The sequence below is a fragment of the Haliotis rubra genome, unplaced genomic scaffold (assembly GCF_003918875.1).
Source record: "Haliotis rubra isolate DU_JTF1 unplaced genomic scaffold, ASM391887v1 Scf1122, whole genome shotgun sequence".
Taxonomy (NCBI): domain Eukaryota; kingdom Metazoa; phylum Mollusca; class Gastropoda; order Lepetellida; family Haliotidae; genus Haliotis; species Haliotis rubra.
This window is the reverse complement of record NW_025765029.1, coordinates 9,378-31,908: the sequence shown is the minus strand read 5'-3', so window position 1 is coordinate 31,908 and position 22,531 is coordinate 9,378. Positions and strand designations below refer to the sequence as shown.

At 41.1% G+C, this 22,531-nt stretch overlaps 1 protein-coding gene across 1 annotated transcript; it reads right to left on the bottom strand.

Moving 5' to 3' along the window:
* On the bottom strand, positions 1–21,411 carry LOC124290266. Its single transcript, XM_046726990.1, has 14 exons — positions 21,282–21,411; positions 17,246–17,314; positions 15,782–15,879; positions 15,285–15,380; positions 14,666–14,788; positions 13,864–14,154; positions 12,526–12,662; positions 6,883–7,567; positions 6,440–6,620; positions 5,427–5,544; positions 5,169–5,348; positions 4,775–4,811; positions 1,331–3,918; positions 1–193 (listed from the first exon to the last, which is right to left on the bottom strand). Exons 1-13 carry the CDS (start codon positions 21,350–21,352, stop codon positions 3,566–3,568), a joined length of 2,439 nt encoding a protein of 812 aa, XP_046582946.1. The 5' UTR covers positions 21,353–21,411; the 3' UTR covers positions 1–193; positions 1,331–3,565.
* Positions 21,412–22,531: the final 1,120 nt, after the last annotated feature.

The following is a 22,531-nucleotide window of genomic DNA, read 5'->3' as shown; positions in this document are numbered from 1 at the left end:
TAGATAAATATCTTCTTTATTACATTATGATGCCACGTTTCGGTATAGATTCTTCAAGCAACAGTAGCTGCATATTTTCCTCTTTGTTGTCCTCGGAGGACTCATCAACCCTGCTTGGTCCAAAGCCTGCAACTTTGATCTCCAGCAGGAAGGTCAACAGACAGTTCCGGGCAGCTAGTTTGCGGTGAACGATCTGAAACACAAGATGGACACACTCTCCTTGAACATGACGATCTAGATGTATGTCCTCCAACTTCAACGTGGAGACTGAATAAATATCCTAATCCTGACGTCGATGATTAAGATTCATACACAAGTATCCGCATGCTGAGGCATCAAGATGTATGCCCGCAGTGTCATGCATTGTGATCAATGACAAGCTGAGCTCGGCATTATGTAAGATGCACTTACCATAGCAAGGTCGATCAGGTAGATAAGTCGTCTTCACCTACAAGGTTAATTTTACATTTCAGAACCTTAGCAACCATTTACGTTCCATCTACTTCATGTAGATGTTTTCAAACTTGCATCAGAGCAATCAAAACGTCCGGCTTTGTCAGGATCCGTCCGCCTCTGGAGGGACGTGCCAAGGCTCCCCAAGGTCCATGCCGCCATTGTTACAAGATGCCGTCTTCCTGTACGTCGTGTTCTGTAGAAGATAAACAGAGAATCTCACCCGAGTGTCTTTTGATATCAAATATATCACAACGAGTTGATAAAGTAACAAGTATCCGAGGCTTGCCGAGGAAATTTTTACTTTTATCAATGAGTGTTGATATATTTGATATCAGAAGACACGAGGGTGAGACTCTATTTATCATCAAAAATCACCCTTCATTAGTTTCCAATGAAAAATGTACATCTCTGAACACAGTACTGCCATTAGATTTGCAGTGCAGCGATGTCATCAAGTTCATGACGTTATAGCATTGTCAGGGCATTGTACAAAATCTACTGTCAAAACGATATCTCCTAGGAGATATCGTCTGATCTCACACAAGCGATATCTCCAGTGGAACACAGTTTTGGATGATAAAGGAAGTAATTTAAAGCGGATATGAATTATCAGGTATGGTATGTTTGTTTGTTGTTTAACGCCATAATAGTCTAGCTATATAACGGCGGTCTGAAATAATCGCATCTGAACCAGACAATGACTGAAACCATGAGCATCAATTTACGCAGTTGGGATACGATGTGTTAAGCAAGTCAGCGAGCTCGACCACCCGATACCGTTAGTCACCTCCAACGACAAGTATGGGTAATAGTTGCTGAAGACCAATTCTAGTTCAGGTCTATTTAAGCATTTGTAGTACATTTCAAATCTTACATGATATGCCATTCTGTTGTCACGGTTCCTTTGTTTGAGAGCTGTAATCCCTGTTGGAGTCTCTACATGTGGTCTCTCCCTGCACTTCTTGTCCCGTCGAAGGAGACCGGTGAGAAGCTCAAGGCCGAGGAGTTAAAACGAAAAACAGTCATTTAGTCCCTCTGAATATATATCTAATACCCTTAATGAAAGTCACGTATTCTCCTGCGGTTCGGACGTTTATCAAAGAATAAAACACTTAAAGTCGTCCTGTACAACTGAATTAAAGCTAAACATGTATAAAATAGTTACTAATGACATTATATTTTTAAACATGAATACACACATGGGCGACGGAAAGACCCACAGTACAGGTGAATCAGACATCAGCGTCACGATCAACGTCAGAACTGGCATGTAAATACCAAATTAATCTATCGTTCTTTAAGTTATGCTACATTTTTATAAACAATGGTGAAACGAAATCCTGAAAATGAAAGTAATGCATGACACATCAATAACTACGTCTATGTTGAGGAACATTACAATGAAAATATACCATTGTTAAGTGTTTGTAGTGATGATGCTCAAAAGGTGTTTTAGTACAAAGGTGCAAGAAATGTCCACTTGCGTAAAACACATCAGATATTGTTAAAAGCGTAAAGCATGCTTACGTGACTATACATAAATGACCAGGAATGACAGCTAATTAAATAATTAATGTCTGTGATGAATGAATGCAATGATTTTATAATTTATGTAGACTCATAAGAGTTTCATTTATGCTTGGAAAAAGGAATTCAATGCCTTGTGAAATATATCAAAACAATAATTTCTTTGCTTTCTTTTCGAACGAACTGTTCACGGAAATTAAACTTAATAACAATTATGCACGTCTATTATACGGTCTGTTTGTTACAAGCTCGGCATGCTGATATTAGTCATGGTAATGGCTAAAACATGTAAAGCCAGCTAGCTTGACAGACATGCACACATAAAGCCACAGACACACAAACAGATCTAGACGCAGACGCCCCCATACAAGCTCGCACACACGCACACCATACATATGCACGGAAAGCATCGAGACAGACACACAACACCCATCTATTCACCCATATACATACATTACATAAACTATACTTATACTTATTAATAATCACAGTAATTCATTTCATGCTGTTATCAACGTTAACACAATGTGACCACACCAGTAAGGATGTCTCTCCATATGTGTGGTTTATCCATGTACACACAGCAACGGTAATGACACCATTGCCACAGCGGTGTTTATCAAACTACATGTACTATATGCAAGTACACATACAAGTAGATCTGTATACGTCACGAGGCACCATGAGATTGATCACACCTCCAATGTCAAAGAGAATATACATGGACATCATTGATCTATTCGCTGTGCATCATCATGATCTGCTGAAATGATTATTAAAGAAAAGACACAGTTGGTGAATATGTCGTGCAGTACCACCAGCAATGACAGATTATACATCGTCTTATAAAATAAACTGTTGTTTCAATTCTTTAGAGAAGTATATATTAGAATTAAACCTGATTTATGAGAAATTAAACAGCCAACTCTGATACAGCTAATACACAACAAGCAGTCATCGGTCGTCACAATCAACGCCAGAATTGGCATATGACTAATAACAAAATTCATCCGCACTTTTAAAAGCTTTTGAATTGGATGTCATACTAGACTTTTCTCACCAAAGTCTAAATCAGATACTGGCAACGAAAACAGATAACTGCTTCTGTGTTGATGAACGTTCAGTGACAATATACCACTTGATGAGAAATATTAATGCTTAAAGAGTGTTTTACAAAGGCGCCAGATAAACATTTGTAAGAAACTCATTAGATAATGTAAACTATGAAAATATGGGTGAATGAGTATGGTGTTCTTAGCATTATTCCAGCAATATCACGGCGCGGGACATCATAAATGGGCTTCCCACATCGTACCCATGTGGGGAATCGAACCCGTGTCTTCGGCGTGACCAGCGAGCGCTTTGACCACTAGGCTACCCCGACGCCCCACGAAAACTGTGCTCAGGTCACTATAAACCTGAAGGCTTCAAAACACGGCCATTGTTGTCCTGCTTGATTGGCATTTTAGAAGATGCTATTTGATGAACATAAAGAATTTACTGGATTTCATCTTCTTTTATTCTTTGATACAATGTTTCGGGACATGTTCCGGCCCCATCAATAGTTAACTGTTTACTAGTCTCACCTGATGAAGGGGGCGGAACAAGCCGCGAAACGTTGTATCAAAGAATAAAAGAAGATGAAATCCAGAAAATTCTTTAAGTTGTTACCTGTTGTGACGGTCACCGGGACAGCCCTGCTCTTGAACTCCCCATACTGGGAAATAACCACAATTTTGTAGGCTGTGTCTGGCTGGAGGCCGACCAGAGTGTGGGTGGTCGCTGTCTTGTGCAGTAGGGTCATCTCGGTCCGTCCATTAACTTCGTAGTTGATCCACATCTCTGTCCGGTTGTAGCAGCTGAGGGCGTGTTTCCACGTCAGGGTCACTAGGTTGGTTTCCTTCCTCGTAACAGTCACATTTACAGGGGCTAGCGCTGATACAAACAAATTAGATCACTGGACCACTCATTTGGATAAATCTGCTTCATATTCCTTAAAACACCAACAATAGGAAACCCTGCCCACAAGTTTAAAACCGGGTCCACTGTACGAGCCCGTCTATTTCGTAAGTAGTTGTTAGGAGTAAGCGTATCCAGCCACATGGGTGTTACTCGACACAATACCCGTGAAGGTCCGGGTTAGAATATTGATCTTTAGAAACCCATGCTTGTCGTAAGAGGCGACTAACGGGATCGGCTGGTCGGGCTCGCTGACTTGGTTGACACATGTCATCGGTTCCCAATTGCACAGATCGATGCTCATGCTGTTGATCACTGGATTGTCTGGTCCATACTCGATTATTTACTGACCGCCGCCATATAGCTGGAATATTGCTGAGTGCGGCGTAAAACTAAACTCACTCACTACTCGATATAAACACATGCGCAGGACGGTCAAGGATTCAACAAACACAGACACAAGTAGAACAATGTAATTGCTTTCGGTTGTTAGGTAGCGCGAGGTTCGTAGTCACATAGCAAGGTGAGATAGTATGTGTATACACAGTGTGTCCGCGTCCCTGGTATTAAATATGGACACACAGGTCAATTTCTATTTACATTCGTAAGAGGCGACTAACGGGATCGGGTGGTCAGGCTCGCTGACTTGGTTCACATGTCATTGATTCCCAATTGCGCAGATCGATGCTCACGCTGTTGATCCCTGGATTGTCTGGTCCAGACTCGATTATTTACAGACCGCTGCCATATAGCTGGAATATTGCTGAGTGTGGCGTAAAACTAAACTCACTCACTCACTCACTATTTACATTCACATTATTATCCTACTCACAGGCTAGTGTTCCATTCAGTGTGTCTAGTTGATCCACCTATAACGAAGAAAAGCACAAATTCAGCAAATTGCATAGATTAACACTGTCAAAAGAACCAAAACAGCAGTATCCCACCATAACGTTTTTGTGTATGTACTTATTCAACTGAATTTGTATGAAATCTACCCGGTGTAAACATCGTAGTTCCTGGAAAAACTTATTATCTTTCTGTATCAAATACTAAGCTCTATATCATAAGCCTTTCTTTTATATACTATACAAAAATAGGGTTATATGTACATTTTAAAGTTATGAATAATGATATATTTATTCATTGACACACTGACACAATATCAATCATAAAAATACCAACATCCCTAACTTATTTTGTCAGTATATTGTAACCACACTCACAGTGAAACTCCTTGTTGTATGGAGTCCCGCCATGTTCACGAAGTTCATGTCCATTGTCACCGTCTTCCCTTCCAACATTGGGTGCTTCAACCAGCAGTTGCTGATGGGCAGGAACTGCGTCTTGTTGAAGCAGACTGGATTGACGGTGGTGCAGTAACACGTTGTAAAACCATTACAGGACTGCGGAGAAAGATGAAAGGATATAGCAGGTGAAAATGAACGATAACAACTGTTAAACGATTCACACGGTGTACTTACATTTACAGTCCTGAGAGGCAATGTTTCATTAACAATCACGAGGTTGCTGCCTATCTTCTTGACGATAAGTTCCACACGTTTCATACCACTCTGCATGTCCCGAACGTTTACTTCAACACTGGAATCAGAGAAGTCACACATTAGTCTTGGTGGGTTTTTTCTAATTTTAGGGTAACCTTATAAGACAAAATACATCAAGGTACGTCCTAGTTCGTCCAGCATGTGAGGTAGATGTGGTGAGGTAAATGTATGAAGAAATGAGTGAATAAGTGAGTGAGTGAGTGAGTGAGCTAGGATTTTAAGGCACATCGGCAGTATGAAGAAATGAAAACAATCATTGTTTCAGCTACAGCGACCTTTCGAAATAGTTTTAAAACTGAATGGTGTTAGAAGACTGTAATAATCTTTTCATTCGAATGACAATAAAGCTAACCTAAAACATATGTACGATAAAGGGTACTTTATATTTGCAACATCACTGGCAAATGCATAAAAGTAAGGAAACGTCCCAGTCTGAATTTCTTTATCTTCTAATTAGGGCTTAGCTATCTCCTAATTAGGTGATACTCTCTCCTAATTAGGTAATAAATTCAGGCTGTGGCACTAGGACTCTTCCGTACGATCAGTTTGTTATTTCCTATCAAACAAGTGGCTTCAATTCCGAGATCAATTGCTTGACCATGTGTTTCTGGTTCCATATCTCGGCAGGATGCCAGATGCACAACAAATATACAAGCGTGAGCAACGTAGCAACAATGTTCAAATACTACAGGATATGTATACAACTAGTGAACCAACAATGTTCAAATACTACAGCATATGTATACAGCTAGTGAACCAACAGTGTTCAAATACTACAGGATATGTATACTGCTAGTGAACCAACAATGTTCAAATACTACAGGATATGTATACAGCTAGTGAACCAACAATGTTCAAATACTACAGGATATGTGTACAGCTACTGAACCAACAATGTTCAAATACTACAGGATATGTATACAACTACTCACGTTGAACTGAAGGGGACGTTGTTTGTCTGGACGTTCCTCCTGAACACAGGCTCTTCGACTTCAGGCGGTGTATCATCAAAATGGACCCTCGTCGAATCTACCCGGCTGTTACCTAGGACGTCTGTACCTCTCACCCAAACTGTCACCGTGTCCTTGTTCGTCAGTGGGTATAGGTGTAAACCTATCAATCAGAAAAGAATATTCGTTATTTCAGAACAAACATTGCATTCACGTGATATAGATGAATGCATTTCCTGAGACTTCACATATAGTATTTACCCCAAATATATGTAAACATATAATGAAGTATAGCTTGTCCTACATATATCAAATAGATGTGTCAAGATACCAATAATATTATGTCGAGTTCTTTTCTTGCAATAATATTAATGTGAGAAAGTATCCTGAATATATCACCTGCTGCATGATATTGAATAGGTTACCTGGAGGTATGGTATATGTTTCACTGAGTCCAACATCAGTCCAGCCTGTGGCTGGTTCCGTCTGATTCACACCACCGTTGCTGTCCTTCGCATAAGCTATCTCAAACTTGACAACACCTCTCTTGTTTGATATTGCGTCTACTGTCCTGTCTCCTTCGTGGTCATCCTGTCCGGACGCTCTGGGGATGTTCTTCAAGAAGTCTTCGAGCTGTGGGGGATAGGCGAGAACTTGGTTCAACCACTTGCCCTGCTCGTGCATCAGGTTGACAAAGCGGTTGGTCCACTTTACCTTGATTTCCCTAGATGGATCATCTTGCCAGTTGTACCCGCCATTAGGATCCGCCGAAGATATGTATAGACGGTTGTCTGCCCCTGTATCTATAGTAACACTGGACACGGGGTCGTATATGGCGATTCTCCTGACAAAGACAGAGTTATTGGCCTTGTCCGAGGCCTCCAGGATGAAGGAGTACACTCCAGGAGCAGTTGGTGTGTAGTTGGCTTGGAAGGAGTTGGAGGCAGATGACGACTGATTGACTTCAACAGGTCCATATATGGGATTCAAGGGTTCATACTCCTTCAGAACCTGGTTCCCATCCACCTGTAGTTTAAATACCTCCCAGGCATAGCGGTACACGCCAGAAAGAACATCATTCCAGTTGGACCAGCGGAGATTGATTGGACTCTGAAAATGTAATGCATAACACATGTACCTGTGTCCAAAAGATAACTTAAGCTATATTTAACAGTGTTATATTAATTTGTGATTACACTGTTTAGTAAGGGTTCAGTTCCATACGGGATTCGAACCCACACCCTCACAGTAAGGCACTTAATCGTCAGCACACAAAGTCAGACGCCTAACACGCTCAGCCACCGCGGCTTCCACAAAATGGAAGTCGGACAACTGGTAGTCAGATCATGGACTTTGTGTACCTCTCTGATAAGTGTAAACTGACACGGCTCCCACGACTGAAAGCTTTGATTACACAATGCCACTTAGAAAGTGGTCATGCTGTATTTGTGATTACACGTTCTTATTGTACCTTACTAAGAAAGTGTAATCACAAATATAGCATATGTTACATTTGACCACTTTCTAAATGGCATTGTGTATTCAATGAGTTTACCATGTCATATCCACTTAAGCTCCCAAGTGGAATAGTTTTTAGACTATTTCATGTGAAACATATACTTATCGCTATTTGTAATGTACTTTTACTTCGTTTTACAATTGGAATTTAAAAGAGTACACGTTTTTTACAACAAACTGCAACAGTTGTGTTGACCCGTTTCTTAGTTATATTTCATTACACTGCTTAATATCTATTTAACATAAATATACAATCATGTATGTCAGCAGTCATCAGTTTTGAATTTCATTTCCCCCGCATGGATTTTCAACTTCAATTTTATCTCGGAACGTCCACTTTTAAACTACACCTGTATCTAGTTTGTTGTACATTTGAAAATTGATACAAATTGCATAAAAAATATACCTATGATCTGCTCTCTTGATAATGTGTAATCAAGGTATATGGAGGAATAAGTCATCACCCTGGAAAACCCAACACCACATGTATGGCTCTGTCAACACATTAAGATGCAAGATAATACTTGAAGCGATACGGAATTTGAACCTACGATCATCAGCTTGCTGTCCTACACAAGAACATTAGACGCGACTGTGGACTGTCAGTCACATGGATGGCTCCGAGAATGTTTATGTGTTGTGCGTGCGTGGATGCTTGTATGCGTGTGTGCCTGTGTTTCCTCATATATACTATTCAAACTTTGCTAAGGATCAAATCATGGATTCAACAGAAACTTTGATGTTGGGTCAAATTTGGTTTAAATATCAAAGCTAATTGTTAGCACGGATCCTAGAATGAAAGAATTAGGAATAGCTGACTGGGTACACTTATCATGATGTCATTTCTGTCCAAAAAAATACACGCAGTCTTCAAACTGACTTTCATCGTCATTACAAAATGTATATCAGCACATATTTTATTTCACCTATTTCACTCTAGAATACCGAGCGTACAGTAGTACATATATTAGAAGATAAGAAGAAGTTTCTGAAATAATCACACGACACGGATTTTCCCCACTTTTATCTTCAGGGAGAAGTGATTACAGTTAAACGGATTATGTTATGACGTCACTTTGTCATGACGTCACAATGCAACTGTATACAAATTTTCACTGTATTTCAAATTTTCAAATTGATGATGGGTATACAACATTTGTATACAGGTTGATGGCTGTCTGTCGATTGTTCACTGTATTTGGAATATTGTTGACGAACGCAAAATGCCACGTCTAAGTGAAGCCAACCGTCATATCGCCATTGGTTTGCTTGAAGCTGGCCAGTCTCAACGTGAAGTTTGCCCGACGCGTGAATGTTCACCAAAGCACCATTTCACGTCTCTGGTGAGATATCGCCGGCAGAATGAGGTAGCAGATGCCCCTCGTAGTGGGCGACCTCGAGCTTCAGGTACCGCTCGACTTCAGGATTGAGGAGGCTTTCTGCACAGACCGTCAGGAACAGGTTGAAAGAGGCTGGTTTACGTGCCAGAAGACCTTATTTTGGCCCTGTGCTTCGACAACAACATCGTCGACATCGAGTTCAATGGTGCACCAACGTTCAGGCCTGGAACCTACCGAATTGGCGTAGAATCTGGTTCAGTGATGAATCACGATTTCTATTGGAACGACGCCTTTGAAGAATGTGGGTGTACAGACGTCGACGTGAACGTTTCGCCGACGCTTGCGTTCCCCAGGTGGACAGATTCGGACGTGGAAGTGTTATGATGTGGGGAGCGATCACCTGCCGTAGGAGAAGTGATTTGGTGATGATCCAGGGCAACCTGACAGCTCAACGGTACTGTGACGAAATCCTACGCCCACACCTCCTTCCAATCATTGATCGCCAGAGGGAGTTGTTACAACAGGACAATGCCAGGCCCCACACAGCACGTCACACTAGTGACTTCCTCCAGAACCACAACATCAATGTGCTCCCCTGGCCCACAAGATCACCCGATCGAACATCTGTGGGATGCCCTGGACATACGGGTGCGACGCCGTAACCCTCAACCCCAGACACTTCAGCAACTCGCACAGGCACTGCAGGCAGAGTGGGCTGCGATTGGGCAACACGAGATTCTGAGACTTATTCGTTCGATGCCGAGGCGATGCCGTGCAGTTCTGGATGCCCACGGTGGTCACACGAGGTATTGACTTCAGCGCCACCACACGTCTCCATGTGACACTCAAACTGACTTTCCTGGAGTTGGTGCCAAAGATTGATAAGTCTGCATTCCCAGTGTGCAATGTCGCTTTATTTCATTGACTCATAAAGCCTACAAGATGTTTCAAAATAGACATAAAAATACAGTTGAAATTCCTATATGCGTTTCTTTTTTTCGTTATATATATATATATATATATATATATATATATATATAGAGAGAGAGAGAGAGAGAGAGAGAGAGAGATAGAGAGAGAGAGAGAGATGTATATATACTAGCCACATAAAGAAACTGTGCATTGTCAAAATATTACGATAACAATGTCAAAGGTATATATAAACTTTAATGGAGGGATCATGAGACCATAACAAGTCGGGAGAATTTCAATTGAAAAGTCAATTACAATGACGTCACGAGTCCACAAGCGGGACAGGGGTCAAACGACCATGTCACAAGCTCAGTAACGGGTATGTCCACCATCGGCATTGAGAACAGCAGTGCATCGACGACGCATAGAGCCTATCAAACGTGCAAGGAAGGCTTGTGGGATGTCACGCCAGATTCTCTCAAGTTCTGTTGCAAGGTCAAGGACGTTATCTCGCGGATGAGGAAGACGGTGTAGACGTCAATCCATCTCGTCCCAAACATGCTCTATCGGGGAGAGGTCCGGTGAATTTGCAGGCCAAGGCAGTAAGTCAACGTTGTGGTGTTGCAAGAAATCCATAGCAGCCCTTGCCGTATGAGGGCAGGCATTGTCCTGTTTGAATGTTAACCCAGGGCCATGACGTTGCAGAAAAGGAATTGCCACAGGTCGAAGAATCTGATCCCTGTAGCCCACACCAGTTAAGTTGCCCTGAACAATCACTAAAGGACTTCTTTGGCGTGCTGTTATTCCACCCCAAATCATCACGGAACCACCACCAAAGCGATTCCTCTCAAAGACACTGGCTTGTGCATAACGTTCTCCCACGAGTCTATAGGCACGTTGACGTCCATCACTATGGGAAATGTTAAACCTGGACTCATCTGTAAAAACATCATTTCTCCACCAAAACAAGGGTCTGGGGACATGATTTCGGCACCACATTCGGCGAGCTTATCGATGACGTTGTTTCAGGATAGGCCGTATGGCGGGATGTCGTGGTCTGATCCCGTGATGACGTAAACGTTGTCGAACTATGTTGGGATGGATACGGCGAAGTCCTGGGATGGTTCGGGCAGTCATCACTGCAGTCTGAAACCTGTGGCGAAGATGGGTCACCCTTATCCATCTGTCCTGTCTTGGCGTTGTTACACGTGGACGTCCAGAACGTGGCCGATCGCTGACGTCATTTGTGTTCTGGTAGCGTCTCACCAGTGCAGAAATGGTGTTCCGGTGGCAGTGGAAATGTGCAACCACTTGTAGTTGAGACATTCCCCTCACGGACCATCCCAATGGCCTCATGACGTTGTGCAGACGTGAGCCTTGGCATGCTATGCGTTTCAATAGCCGTATAATTTTTTGAACGATCGCAAGGGCAGGGGTTGAGCTTTGCAAACTGACAGTATTGTGTGGCATTCATTCATTCATGTTGGATACATGTCACTAATATCTGAGTTTAAATCCGTATGTGTCTACACAGGTTTGATCAATTTAGATTTTAAATTTTTGTATGCACAGTTTCTTTATGTGCCCAGTATATATTAATATTTCCAGAAATGTGTACACACATTGTACCCTTGAGGGGAAACGAACCTGCCCGCCCTACAACACTGTGTTTCGAGCACACGACATCATTTGGACATATGTAAGTATCGAAACCTGCACGTTATGATGGTCTATGAACAATGGTCACAAGAGTGATCTTAATATTTTGTTATCTTTAGAGGATGAAACTAATTTATGACATCAAGTACTATAGTAAATATATATTCGTATCGTTCTTAAGAAGGTTTTGCTGATTACTTGACATGTTTGCATAGAGAAATGCCAGATTTAATTCATTTGAATATACATATTAAATGCCATCAACGTATATGAAAATAGATATTGATAAATTTATGTAATATTTCCGTCGTTTATAGTGAACACACATGTCGGACAAAGCGTCGCACATATGTTTAACAAAATAATCAATCGGTCACATGCACAAAATAATGATTTGCAATACTTATGCTGTAGGCCTTCTAAGCTTTGAGGGGAGGTAGGTAGGTATAGTTAAAACTTTTGCTCGTTCCCCGAAGACCGGGTTCGATTCCCCACATAGGTAGTGTTTGAAGCCCATCTCTGGTGTCCCATGCTGTGATATTGCTTGGATAAGGCATTGCTAAACGCGGCACAGAATCTCAGAATCTTATTCACTCATTCACTCACATGTCAACCTTTGATATAAAGGAGAGCATCTTACGTATCTCCATTTTCCAGAGATCTGTCGTAGTCTGGTTTGGTAATGTTACAGTAGTAGGTGTCGGAGGTGGGGTTGAGGGAAGACACAGTCGGTGTGCAGGGCAAGGTCATTTCCAGGCTGACAACAGGGTTTGAACCTAGAAAATAGTAGTAGTGAGAAGGTGTTATAGACATGGATGTTCCAAGGGGAAACACCGTAAAAGAGTAGGCATTTTAAACAGTGGTTTAATTTTGGTGTTGTTGACGTTAACTTAGTTCTAAGTGAGTGAGTGAGTTAAAATTTAACGTCACCTCGGCAATATTGCAGCCATATAGTGACGAGAAATGTTAGGCATACATAATAAATACAAGTAGGTAAATAACCAGTCATCGACGGACTGTAAAATAACTACAGTATCACAGATATGGATATAAAACTAGCATGGAATACCAAAACATTTCAATTAAAGCAGGCAATACAATATAAACTCGGGCTACAGATCGCCAACAACTGAAGGTAGATCACCATACCAGGAACAATGGAGACTTACATTACTTTTGCTACCTGCATGGACCCTAGTTGGATTTACACAATCGCTTCAGCCACTGGCGATGGTAGGAAGATTTAGCCGAAATTTAAAATAACAAAAATACTACGAATAAAAAGTATGGTTGAGCAAAATTGACTTTGAAAGATTTTGGGACTTACGTATCCTCTCAGGAGGACAATAATGTTACGCTTCTTCAACCCCCTTTGAGGATACAGCTACAACAATCTAAGTTGATGATCTGACCTACCAATTATAAAACTTTCCCTATTTACAAAACATATATATCAAAATTCATTTAACAAATCAATCTCTTAAAAATGCAATGATTAAATGATAATTAACATTATTCAAAAGGTCCTTTACTCTTTTGATATTGAAATATTTATCCCTTATGATGGAGAATTCAACACAGTATTGAGTCCTGATGTTGCATAAACGCATATAGTGACAGGTACAATAACATTACTGGCACCGTATTATCAACCCTTAAATTATCTGTTATAAACGTGTTTGGAATGTAACACATGGTATTTCTAATCCGAAATGAGTTGTTCAATCTATATCGTGTATTGACACACTATGCTAATATGCTTGTCAACAAATATGGATCCCTGTCCTACAGTGGAAGTTCACTTTGCTGATACGAGGACATTGTTAATACTCAAATGTCTTATAACTGTTATGTTTAGTGTAGGAAGAAAATTAAAATGATAGCTACCCAAACGAGAAACATAGTATCATTTGCGACGGTAGTATGTTCTTAAGTACCGTATTTAATTAATAGACGCATATCGTGAACGGTTCTCACCCGTCAACGGTAGCTTCTCGTGATGAATGTCAACTTCGGCTTTAGCAATACCGATGCCATAGCTCTTGATGAAGAAGGGCTGAGCGTGATTATCCGTCATGTAATGGGCAGACGCAGTGACGTTCACCCAGTTGAATCTCTCCCTGTTTGTCCACACGGAGTCAGCATCAGTGGCCATGGTGGAGTCCGCGTACAGGGAATACTTCTCCATGGTTGGCATCCCGGTGCCACGCTGCCAGAACGACAGTCTGGCGCCGATCTCGTAAATCTCTGGCTTCTGGGTTGATTCCACTGCAGCAGACATTACCAAAGACATTCAGTCCCTTGTTACCTAATACGGCACATTCCTAGTTTGAATTTTGGGATCTATCCACTTTGACTATATTTACAAAGTTTATTAACATTCTTTAGCTCATTACTTCCAGGGACGGTGGGATAGCCTAGTGGTTAAAGCGTTCCCTCGTCACGCCGGAGGCCTGGGCTCGATTCCCCACATGGGTACAATGCGTGAAGCCCATTCCTGTTGTTCCCCGCGGTGATGTTGCTGGGATATTGCTAAAAGCGGGGTAAAACCATACTCACTCACTCACTCACTCACTCACTCACTCAGTCATTACATCCATGTATTATGAGATATTCTGTACTCTCACACAGTTAAGCCTCGTAAAAAGGCATAAGCAAAGAAATTATTCATGGGCCTTTTAACGGACGTTTATTTTGAGGTTAAGAGGAATATACCCCTGGTTATTAACTGACTTTGTAAATGACATGATTTTATAGTGTAAACATCATGAACCAGTACATTTTCTACAATAGTCACTCGGACTAGTTGACGGAGACGTGAAGCCTGATGAACAGTCACAGTTGACACTGGAACCTGGTGTACAGATACCGGGGAAACAGGGCCTCTGGTAGTTACATACCACTGAAAAACAAAACAAAAAACTTAATATAGAACAATATGGCTAATGGCATAAAACATTGGCCATTACCATCGTCTTTAGCAAAACACACTCTCAAAACATGGCATAGAGCTTTTGAAAAACACGAGCTATTTATGCTTAATTAGTTTTCAGTTTGGAAAGAATTCGACAGTTTTCAAAACAAGATCCCCTTTTGACTTATGCCTCTATAGCAGATACAGTTTTGTCATAAAGGATATGTGGCCAAGGCATGGCACAAACAAGCACCTGAGTTATGTCAGTGACGTATATGGCGGGTGGAGATGTCCAGTTGCAGCTTGAACTGACCGGGCAAGACCGCATCCTTCACCATCATTTAGCTTCTGCAGCTTCAATATGAAGCAAATACTCAGAACATACATTTTTGTTTGTTTAAAGGAACACAGTCATTTACCAATTTACAATTCCACGTTTCTCCTTCAGCGGACGTCATAAAAATATCGCCTCAACATTACGTACACGTGTTACACGTTGGCCCCACAGCTCTATCATTACACCGACAGACGTTGGGTTGCACACAGGTACCCCCGTTCTTACAGGGAGGGTTGCAGATTGCTGGAAATACAATACCAAACTAATATTTTATAATCGAAGCCCTTTTACACAATCATATAATATTATGATATGATGTGAACTTAGCTGACCGTCAAGACTGACGGACATACCAGCAATAAAAGTTGTAGTTTTATGTTGTAATTGATCGATCTCACTTGAAAATATGTCTCATATTCAGACTCTCTAATTAATGGGAATTTCACACGCATTATTGATGTTCATCTCAAAGGGTTATAACGTTCAAAACCCCAAAGAAGACACTTTGGTAGCACAATTCCTTCAGAATGAATTTTCTCGTTACTTCAGATGTTGAGTAAGTTTTGCGAGACAATTTATGCCACTATTAAAGTGTCACCATTCAGCTTGTGTAATAACGAGGTACTGTCAAGGAGGAGCCTTACCTTGGTTACAGTTCTGGTAGGATGAGGTTCTCCAGCCAGAACAGCAGAAATATTCAGTCCGATAATCCGGCACCCAGTACCACCTGTAGTAGCAGCAGCTGAATAGAGGAAACATCTCATTGATAACGCCATACCAAACCATAGCCAATGTAGGTTTTGGGGCTTACAAACACTACATACATATCGAATACATACAGTAGGAATATTGTTACAGTGAATATGCCATAAACCTCAAATAACTACAGACGTTGAACAAACAATGAGTTATATGAGGATAATCGCTCCATCATGGAAAACAACGAAAGCATAAAATGACCCATAAGGTCTCACCTAGCCAAGCGAGTTAGTTCAAAATTGTTCATCCAGCAGAAAATGGGTACCCGGCGGAATAAGTCATGCGACTGTTTACCTTCTAGCGCCTCACAGGTAGCTTGGGTTATCAGGGTAGTAGTATCTATTTTGTTGTATGTGCTTAGAGTATGCAACTGAACGTGGAATTCACCGCCTTATTATTATGTGTTTACAGATTAAGATGAAAAATGCAGCAGAGAGGGTTCTGGTGATCCTGGCACAGTCAGGCTGGTAAAGTTCAACATCAGCTCAGGGCGCTTGCCCCTACAAGCAACCAAAAAATGCAAGACAGCGAAAAGGAACTTCTTCCATGAAGCCCCACCCAGTCGAACCCACAAATAACTTTCCGGAGAATATGGAGACTCCCCGACACTGCAGCCTTCTTGCATTACCCACAGTGTCAGAAGGGTCGTGCTTCCGGTGGAGAACCCGGCACTCTCCCCATCTGCTATAAGATACCAGGAGGTACCAGACCAAGGGCATCGAGAAGTCGGAAGTCGGACGACAGTGTACATGGGATGCAAGTGATAACATTTCAAAGTCGAGATCTGCATATTCAGCCTGTTTTCCTGAATCTTGTTAATCATATTGCCGTCAAAAGGACAGAAAATTCAATAACATAAATACATTCATTCGCTTTATGAACAGAGACACGATCAGATTTGTTGGCTGGAATTCTTCTGAGGCTCTATATGGGCCTATTCAAATGAAATCTGACAGCACGATTTGAAGCCCTGGACATGTTCAGGGTCGTACAATGGATGGACCTTGGAGTCAAAGCCACAGGCATGGCGAAGACGGTAGAAGAAACAAAGAGTCATGATATCATGTCGTTTAAGATTTGCTATTTGTGCCCAAGGAAGGGCATCGACTGACAATGTTTTGGACAGTCTCTGATAATTCATTGCACAATCGTCATGTTAACAGTTTCTTTAAGAATCACATTTATGCGATTGCGCATTGGAATTATAATACACAAAAATCACCTTTCCGAGCATGTGTTCCATTCATATGATGTCGCATAAGGTTCACCAATATAGAAATGTGCAAAATGTATTCTGTCTATAACTAATCATGTAAATTATTGTTATGACATGCACTGATTCCACATACCCCATCCACGTCCGATATGCACATCGTCTCACGCGTCTGTAGCTGCAGATTGTTCGAGAACAAACGCTCCTGAAAAACACACATACATAATCACATGAACACGAATGGCGGACAGCATGAAACGTTTCTAACCAACACTGACTAATAATACACAACATGTTCTTGCAATCAAATAAACCCGTAATATGCATCCTCCATGTAAAGAACGTCACGTTACAGTAGTTGTGATATGAGAGAGTGACCAGACCAGCCAATGTACGGGAATGAAACCGAGTGAAGCGTAATAAAATCGGCAATTTTGTCCCTTTACGATCCGAGTTCAGCGTTGGTTGGTTGCTCAGTTGGTTGGTTATTTACGCCGCACACAGTAATATTCAAGTAATACGACGGCGGTCTGTAAGAAATCGAGTCTGGACCATTCAATCCAGTGATCAAGAGCATGAGCATCAATCTACCAACCGGGCTTCACCCGATCTCCTTATTCGCGTCTTACGACAAACATTTGTTGCTGGAAACAAATTCTAACCCGGAGCTTTATGGGTCCGGGGATCAGCTACAAAAGACAGAGTGAGTGAGGTTTTACGCCGGTTTAAGCACACGTCCAGCAATATCACGACGGCGGACACCAGAAAATGGTACCCATGTGGGAAATCGACCCTGGGTGTTCGGCGTGACGAGTGAACGCATTAACCAGTGGGCACCCCCATCGCTCCAACAAAGACAGACAGACACAGCACAACTACACATACAACATAGGATCTTTGAGCAAATATATGGTCAATATATTCACAAAATACCGTTTTATATCCATAGATGCAAAGGAGAAGTCTGCATAGAAATGTGAGTCTAAATATATAGAATAATCGAAACTCGACAGCGCTTTAATACGCCATCTTGGAATATTGCCACCATATTGCCATTTTATACAGTAGACAATTATCTAAGCGTTTATAATCTGGTAGAATAGGGGTGTTGGAATAGCCTAGTGGTAGTAAGGCGTACTTTCGCACGCTGAAGACCTGGGTTCGATTCATATTTGCGGTGTCCCTACAGTCATGGTGCTTAAAACGGCTTAAACTTATATTCACTCACTCACCGTTGAATGAACCGCATCTGCAAACCCTTCTTGCGTTATCATGGTAAAAGGACAGTTCACTAACATGTCGAGGTTAGAGAATACATCGTTCCGAATGGGATCGATCAAGCACAACAGGTAATGCACTTTAGACTTAAATGTGATCATTACCAAGCGATTGTAAATCTACAATACACAAACATGTGAAAATACACATAGGAGTCACCTGTGTTTGTCCAGTCAAACACTGATACTGATTACATGTGTATGTCCTCATCCATACACTGACCAGTACTGATTACATGTGTGTTTCCCTCATTCACACATTGACCAATACTGATTACATGATTGTGTGTGTCCTCATTAACACATTGGCCAATACTGACTTCATGTGTGTGTCATCAACCATACACTGACCAATACAGATTACATGTGTGTGTCATCAACCATACACTGTCCAATACTGATTACATGTGTGTTTCATCATTCACACATTGACCAATACTGATTACATGTGTGTGTCATCAACCATACACTGACCAATACAGATTACATGTGTGTGTCATCAACCATACACTGTCCAATACTGATTACATGTGTGTGTCATCAACCATACACTGTCCAATACTTATTACATGTGTCTGTCATCAACCATACACTGACCAATACTGATTACATGTGTGTGTCATCAACCATACACTGTCCAATACTGATTACATGTGTGTGTCATCAACCATACACTGTCCAATACTGATTACATGTGTCTGCCATCAACCATACACTGACCAATACAGATTACATGTGTGTGTCATCAACCATACACTGTCCAATACTGATTACATGTGTCTGTCATCAACCATACACAGACCAATACAGATTACATGTGTCATCAACCATACACTGTCATCAACCATACACATGACCAATACTGATTACATGTGTGTGTCATCAACCATACACTGACCAATACAGATTACATGTGTGTGTCATCAACCATACACTGTCCAATACTGATTACATGTGTGTGCCATCAACCATGCACTGATCAATACTGATTACATGTGTGTGTCATCAACCATACACTGACCAGTACTGATTACATGTGTGTTTCCTCATTCACACATTGGCCAATACTGATTACATGTGTCTGTCATCAACCATACACTGATCAATACTGATTACATGTGTGTGTCATCAACTATACACTGATCAATACTGATTACATGTGTCTGTCATGAACCATACACTGATCAATACTGATTACATGTGTGTGTCCTCAACCATACACTGACCAGTCCTGATTACATGTGTGTGTCATCAACCATACACTGACCAATATTGATTACATGTTTGTGTCATCAACCATACACTGACCAGTACTGATAACATGTGTGTGTCATCAACCAGACACTGACCAATACTGATTACATGTTTGTGTCATCAACCATACACTGACCAATACTGATTACATGTGTGTGTCATCAACCATACACTTTCCAAAACTGATAACATGTGTGTGTCATCAACCGTACACTGACCAGTACTGATAACATGTGTGTGTCATCAACCGTACACTGACCAATACTGATAACATGTGTATGTCATCAACTATACACTGGCCAGTACTGATAACATGTGTGTGTCATCAACCATACACTGACCAAGACTGATTACATGTGTGTGTCATCAACCATACACTGACCAGTACTGATAACATGTGTATGTCCTCAACCAGACACTAACCAATACTGATTGCACGTGTGTTCCTCATTCACACATTGACCAATACTGATTAAACGTGTGTCCTCATTCACACACAGATCAATACTAAGTACATATGTGTAATCATTCACAAATTGGCCAATAATGATTTCATGTGTGTGCCCTCATCCACACACAGATCAATACTGATTACATATGTGTTTCCTCATTCACACACAAATCAATACTGAGTACATGTGTGTAATCATTCACAAATTGGCCAATACTGATTACATGTGTGTTTGTCCTCATCCATACACAGATCAATACCGTCTTCATGTGTATGTCCTTATCCACATACAGACCAATACTGGTTACATGAGTGTGGATATATATAGACCGATGAAGATACTATGTGTGTTTCCTCAGGCCAATACTGATTACATGTGTGTGTCCTTATACACACACAGACCAATGAATATTCCATGTGTGTCATCCAGACAATGGCCAATACTGCTTACACGTGTGTTTCCTTATCCACACAGTGACCAATGTTGATTACATGTGTGTTTTAATCCACACAAAGGCCAATACCGATTACACGTCTGTGTCCTTATCCACACACAGACCAATGACGATGCAATGTGTATGTCATCGAAACACAGACCATTACTGATTACATGTGTACACAGACTAATGAAGATACCATGTGTATTTCCTTATCTACACACTGCCCAATACTTATTACATGTGTCTGTCCTCATCCACATACTGAGCAATACTTATTGCATAAGTGTGCCTTCATCCACACATTCATCAACACTGGTACATTTGTGTGTTTTTCATTTATACAATATATACAGTACAGATTTGGAACATTATAGGTCCATAAGAAACAATCATATGTTCGTGTGCTGGCTGTTTGTCCTACGCATTGTTACACACGGATCGTACAAACTGCATAATAACTATTGTACGAGTAGAAATATTGGACACACTTTTACGTATCGTGCAGAAACATCAATATATCCAACAACGCGTACTGTGCCGTGTAATCTATACAGTAAATATGCAATAAAATTCATGATAAACTGCCAGCGTGGTTTTATTTTCAAATCTATTACGACTTTGAAACGACAGCGTACAAATACATAGCTACATTTCTCGAACGTAGAGCTGTCATATTCCTGCTTTCATAGTACGGCACGTTTTGTTTTTCGAAGAAAACTGAAAGTGTTCATTTGACAATTGGTAACTTACCCTGACCACTGAATACTGAGGTCAAGGAACGTGACCAGGATCAGCAGCTGGAAGATGTACTTTGTCTTCATTCTGGACACAAAGTAGAGCCAGCTCCGACTCTGCTCCTTGATCCAGGATGTAAATTACGCAGCGGGTGCACTCCGAATGCAGACTTTGACTGGTGCACAGGCAAGCTATATGCAACAGGCCAGGATGTAATATTTAGTTACGACCCACCACCCTCCCCTCCCTCCTTTCTCCCTCTGTGTTCTTAAATATAGAACTAAAGCCTACGGTCATGCATGGATGCCATACTAACGGCGTCGCTGTCTGAGGGCACACGAACTAACTCACTTCTGGAGTTTAGTGTTGGGTAGGGATTGGTATAAGGACAGGTGTGTCGACGGATGTTTGTTTGTTTTGTTGACGCCGCACACATCAATATTTCATGTCTTTCCAGAAGCATGGGTTGCTGAGGATAAATTAAAACGCGGATCATTACGGGTCGTTTCGTCGGATGAATTAGTCGTGTAGTGTAGGTAGGGTGGGATAGGGTTCCTGCTCTGCTCCCTAACTCTCTTCAGCATGTACTTTCCCAAATTTACCCAATACAATAACAATACTTTAATTACAGTGCCCGCCGTGATGTTGCCGGAATATTGCTAAAAGCGGCGTAAAACCATACTCACTCACTAATTACAGTGACTCATGTTATACTATACTTGCATTGATCTACAACATGATGTTCTCACATGGATGCAAATATGCAATCAATGCATAAAAAAATGTACAGAGTACTTAAGTCGATATTTGAATTACTTACATGTAATTATGCCTTCTACCAGCATTTCCCCCTTAAATCTCATTGGAGCGTTCCCGGCGGATTATTGAGACTGGTTGCTGCTATAGTTTACTTACTGCGTCAATATTTCTGCTAGAGGTTCTCATTTTTCACCGTATGTTAAGCAGTAAAATATTTTTGTAAAAGATGTAAAACTACCCGAACCCTAATTTTGCACAACCAACCTTTTTCTTGAATTGTCTTTTGTGAAATGTCACAGAATTTCTGCACTTGTATACATCATATATAATTAATGTCTCTTTTTCATGTTAAGAAAATCAGTAAACGTACCACCGTGTCACTTGATTTTGTGGTCCAATATTTTAAAGAATGGAGAGTGACGAGGATATTCCCCTATATGAAAAATAGTTCAGATGACTCAGTATGACGTGTCTTCATACATTTCCAAGATCCTAAAGCAGATTTG

Coding starts and splice junctions, on each gene's coding strand:
- LOC124290266 (XM_046726990.1), bottom strand. CDS start 21,352: ATGAAGACAAAGTACATCTTCCAGCTGCTGATCCTGGTCACGTTCCTT. Junction 15,880..17,245: donor GCATATCGGACGTGGATGGG/GTATGTGGAATC, acceptor TCCTCTATTCAG/CTGCTGCTACTACAGGTGGT. Junction 7,568..12,525: donor CTCTGGAAAATGGAGATACG/TAAGATGCTCTC, acceptor TTACATTTTCAG/AGTCCAATCAATCTCCGCTG.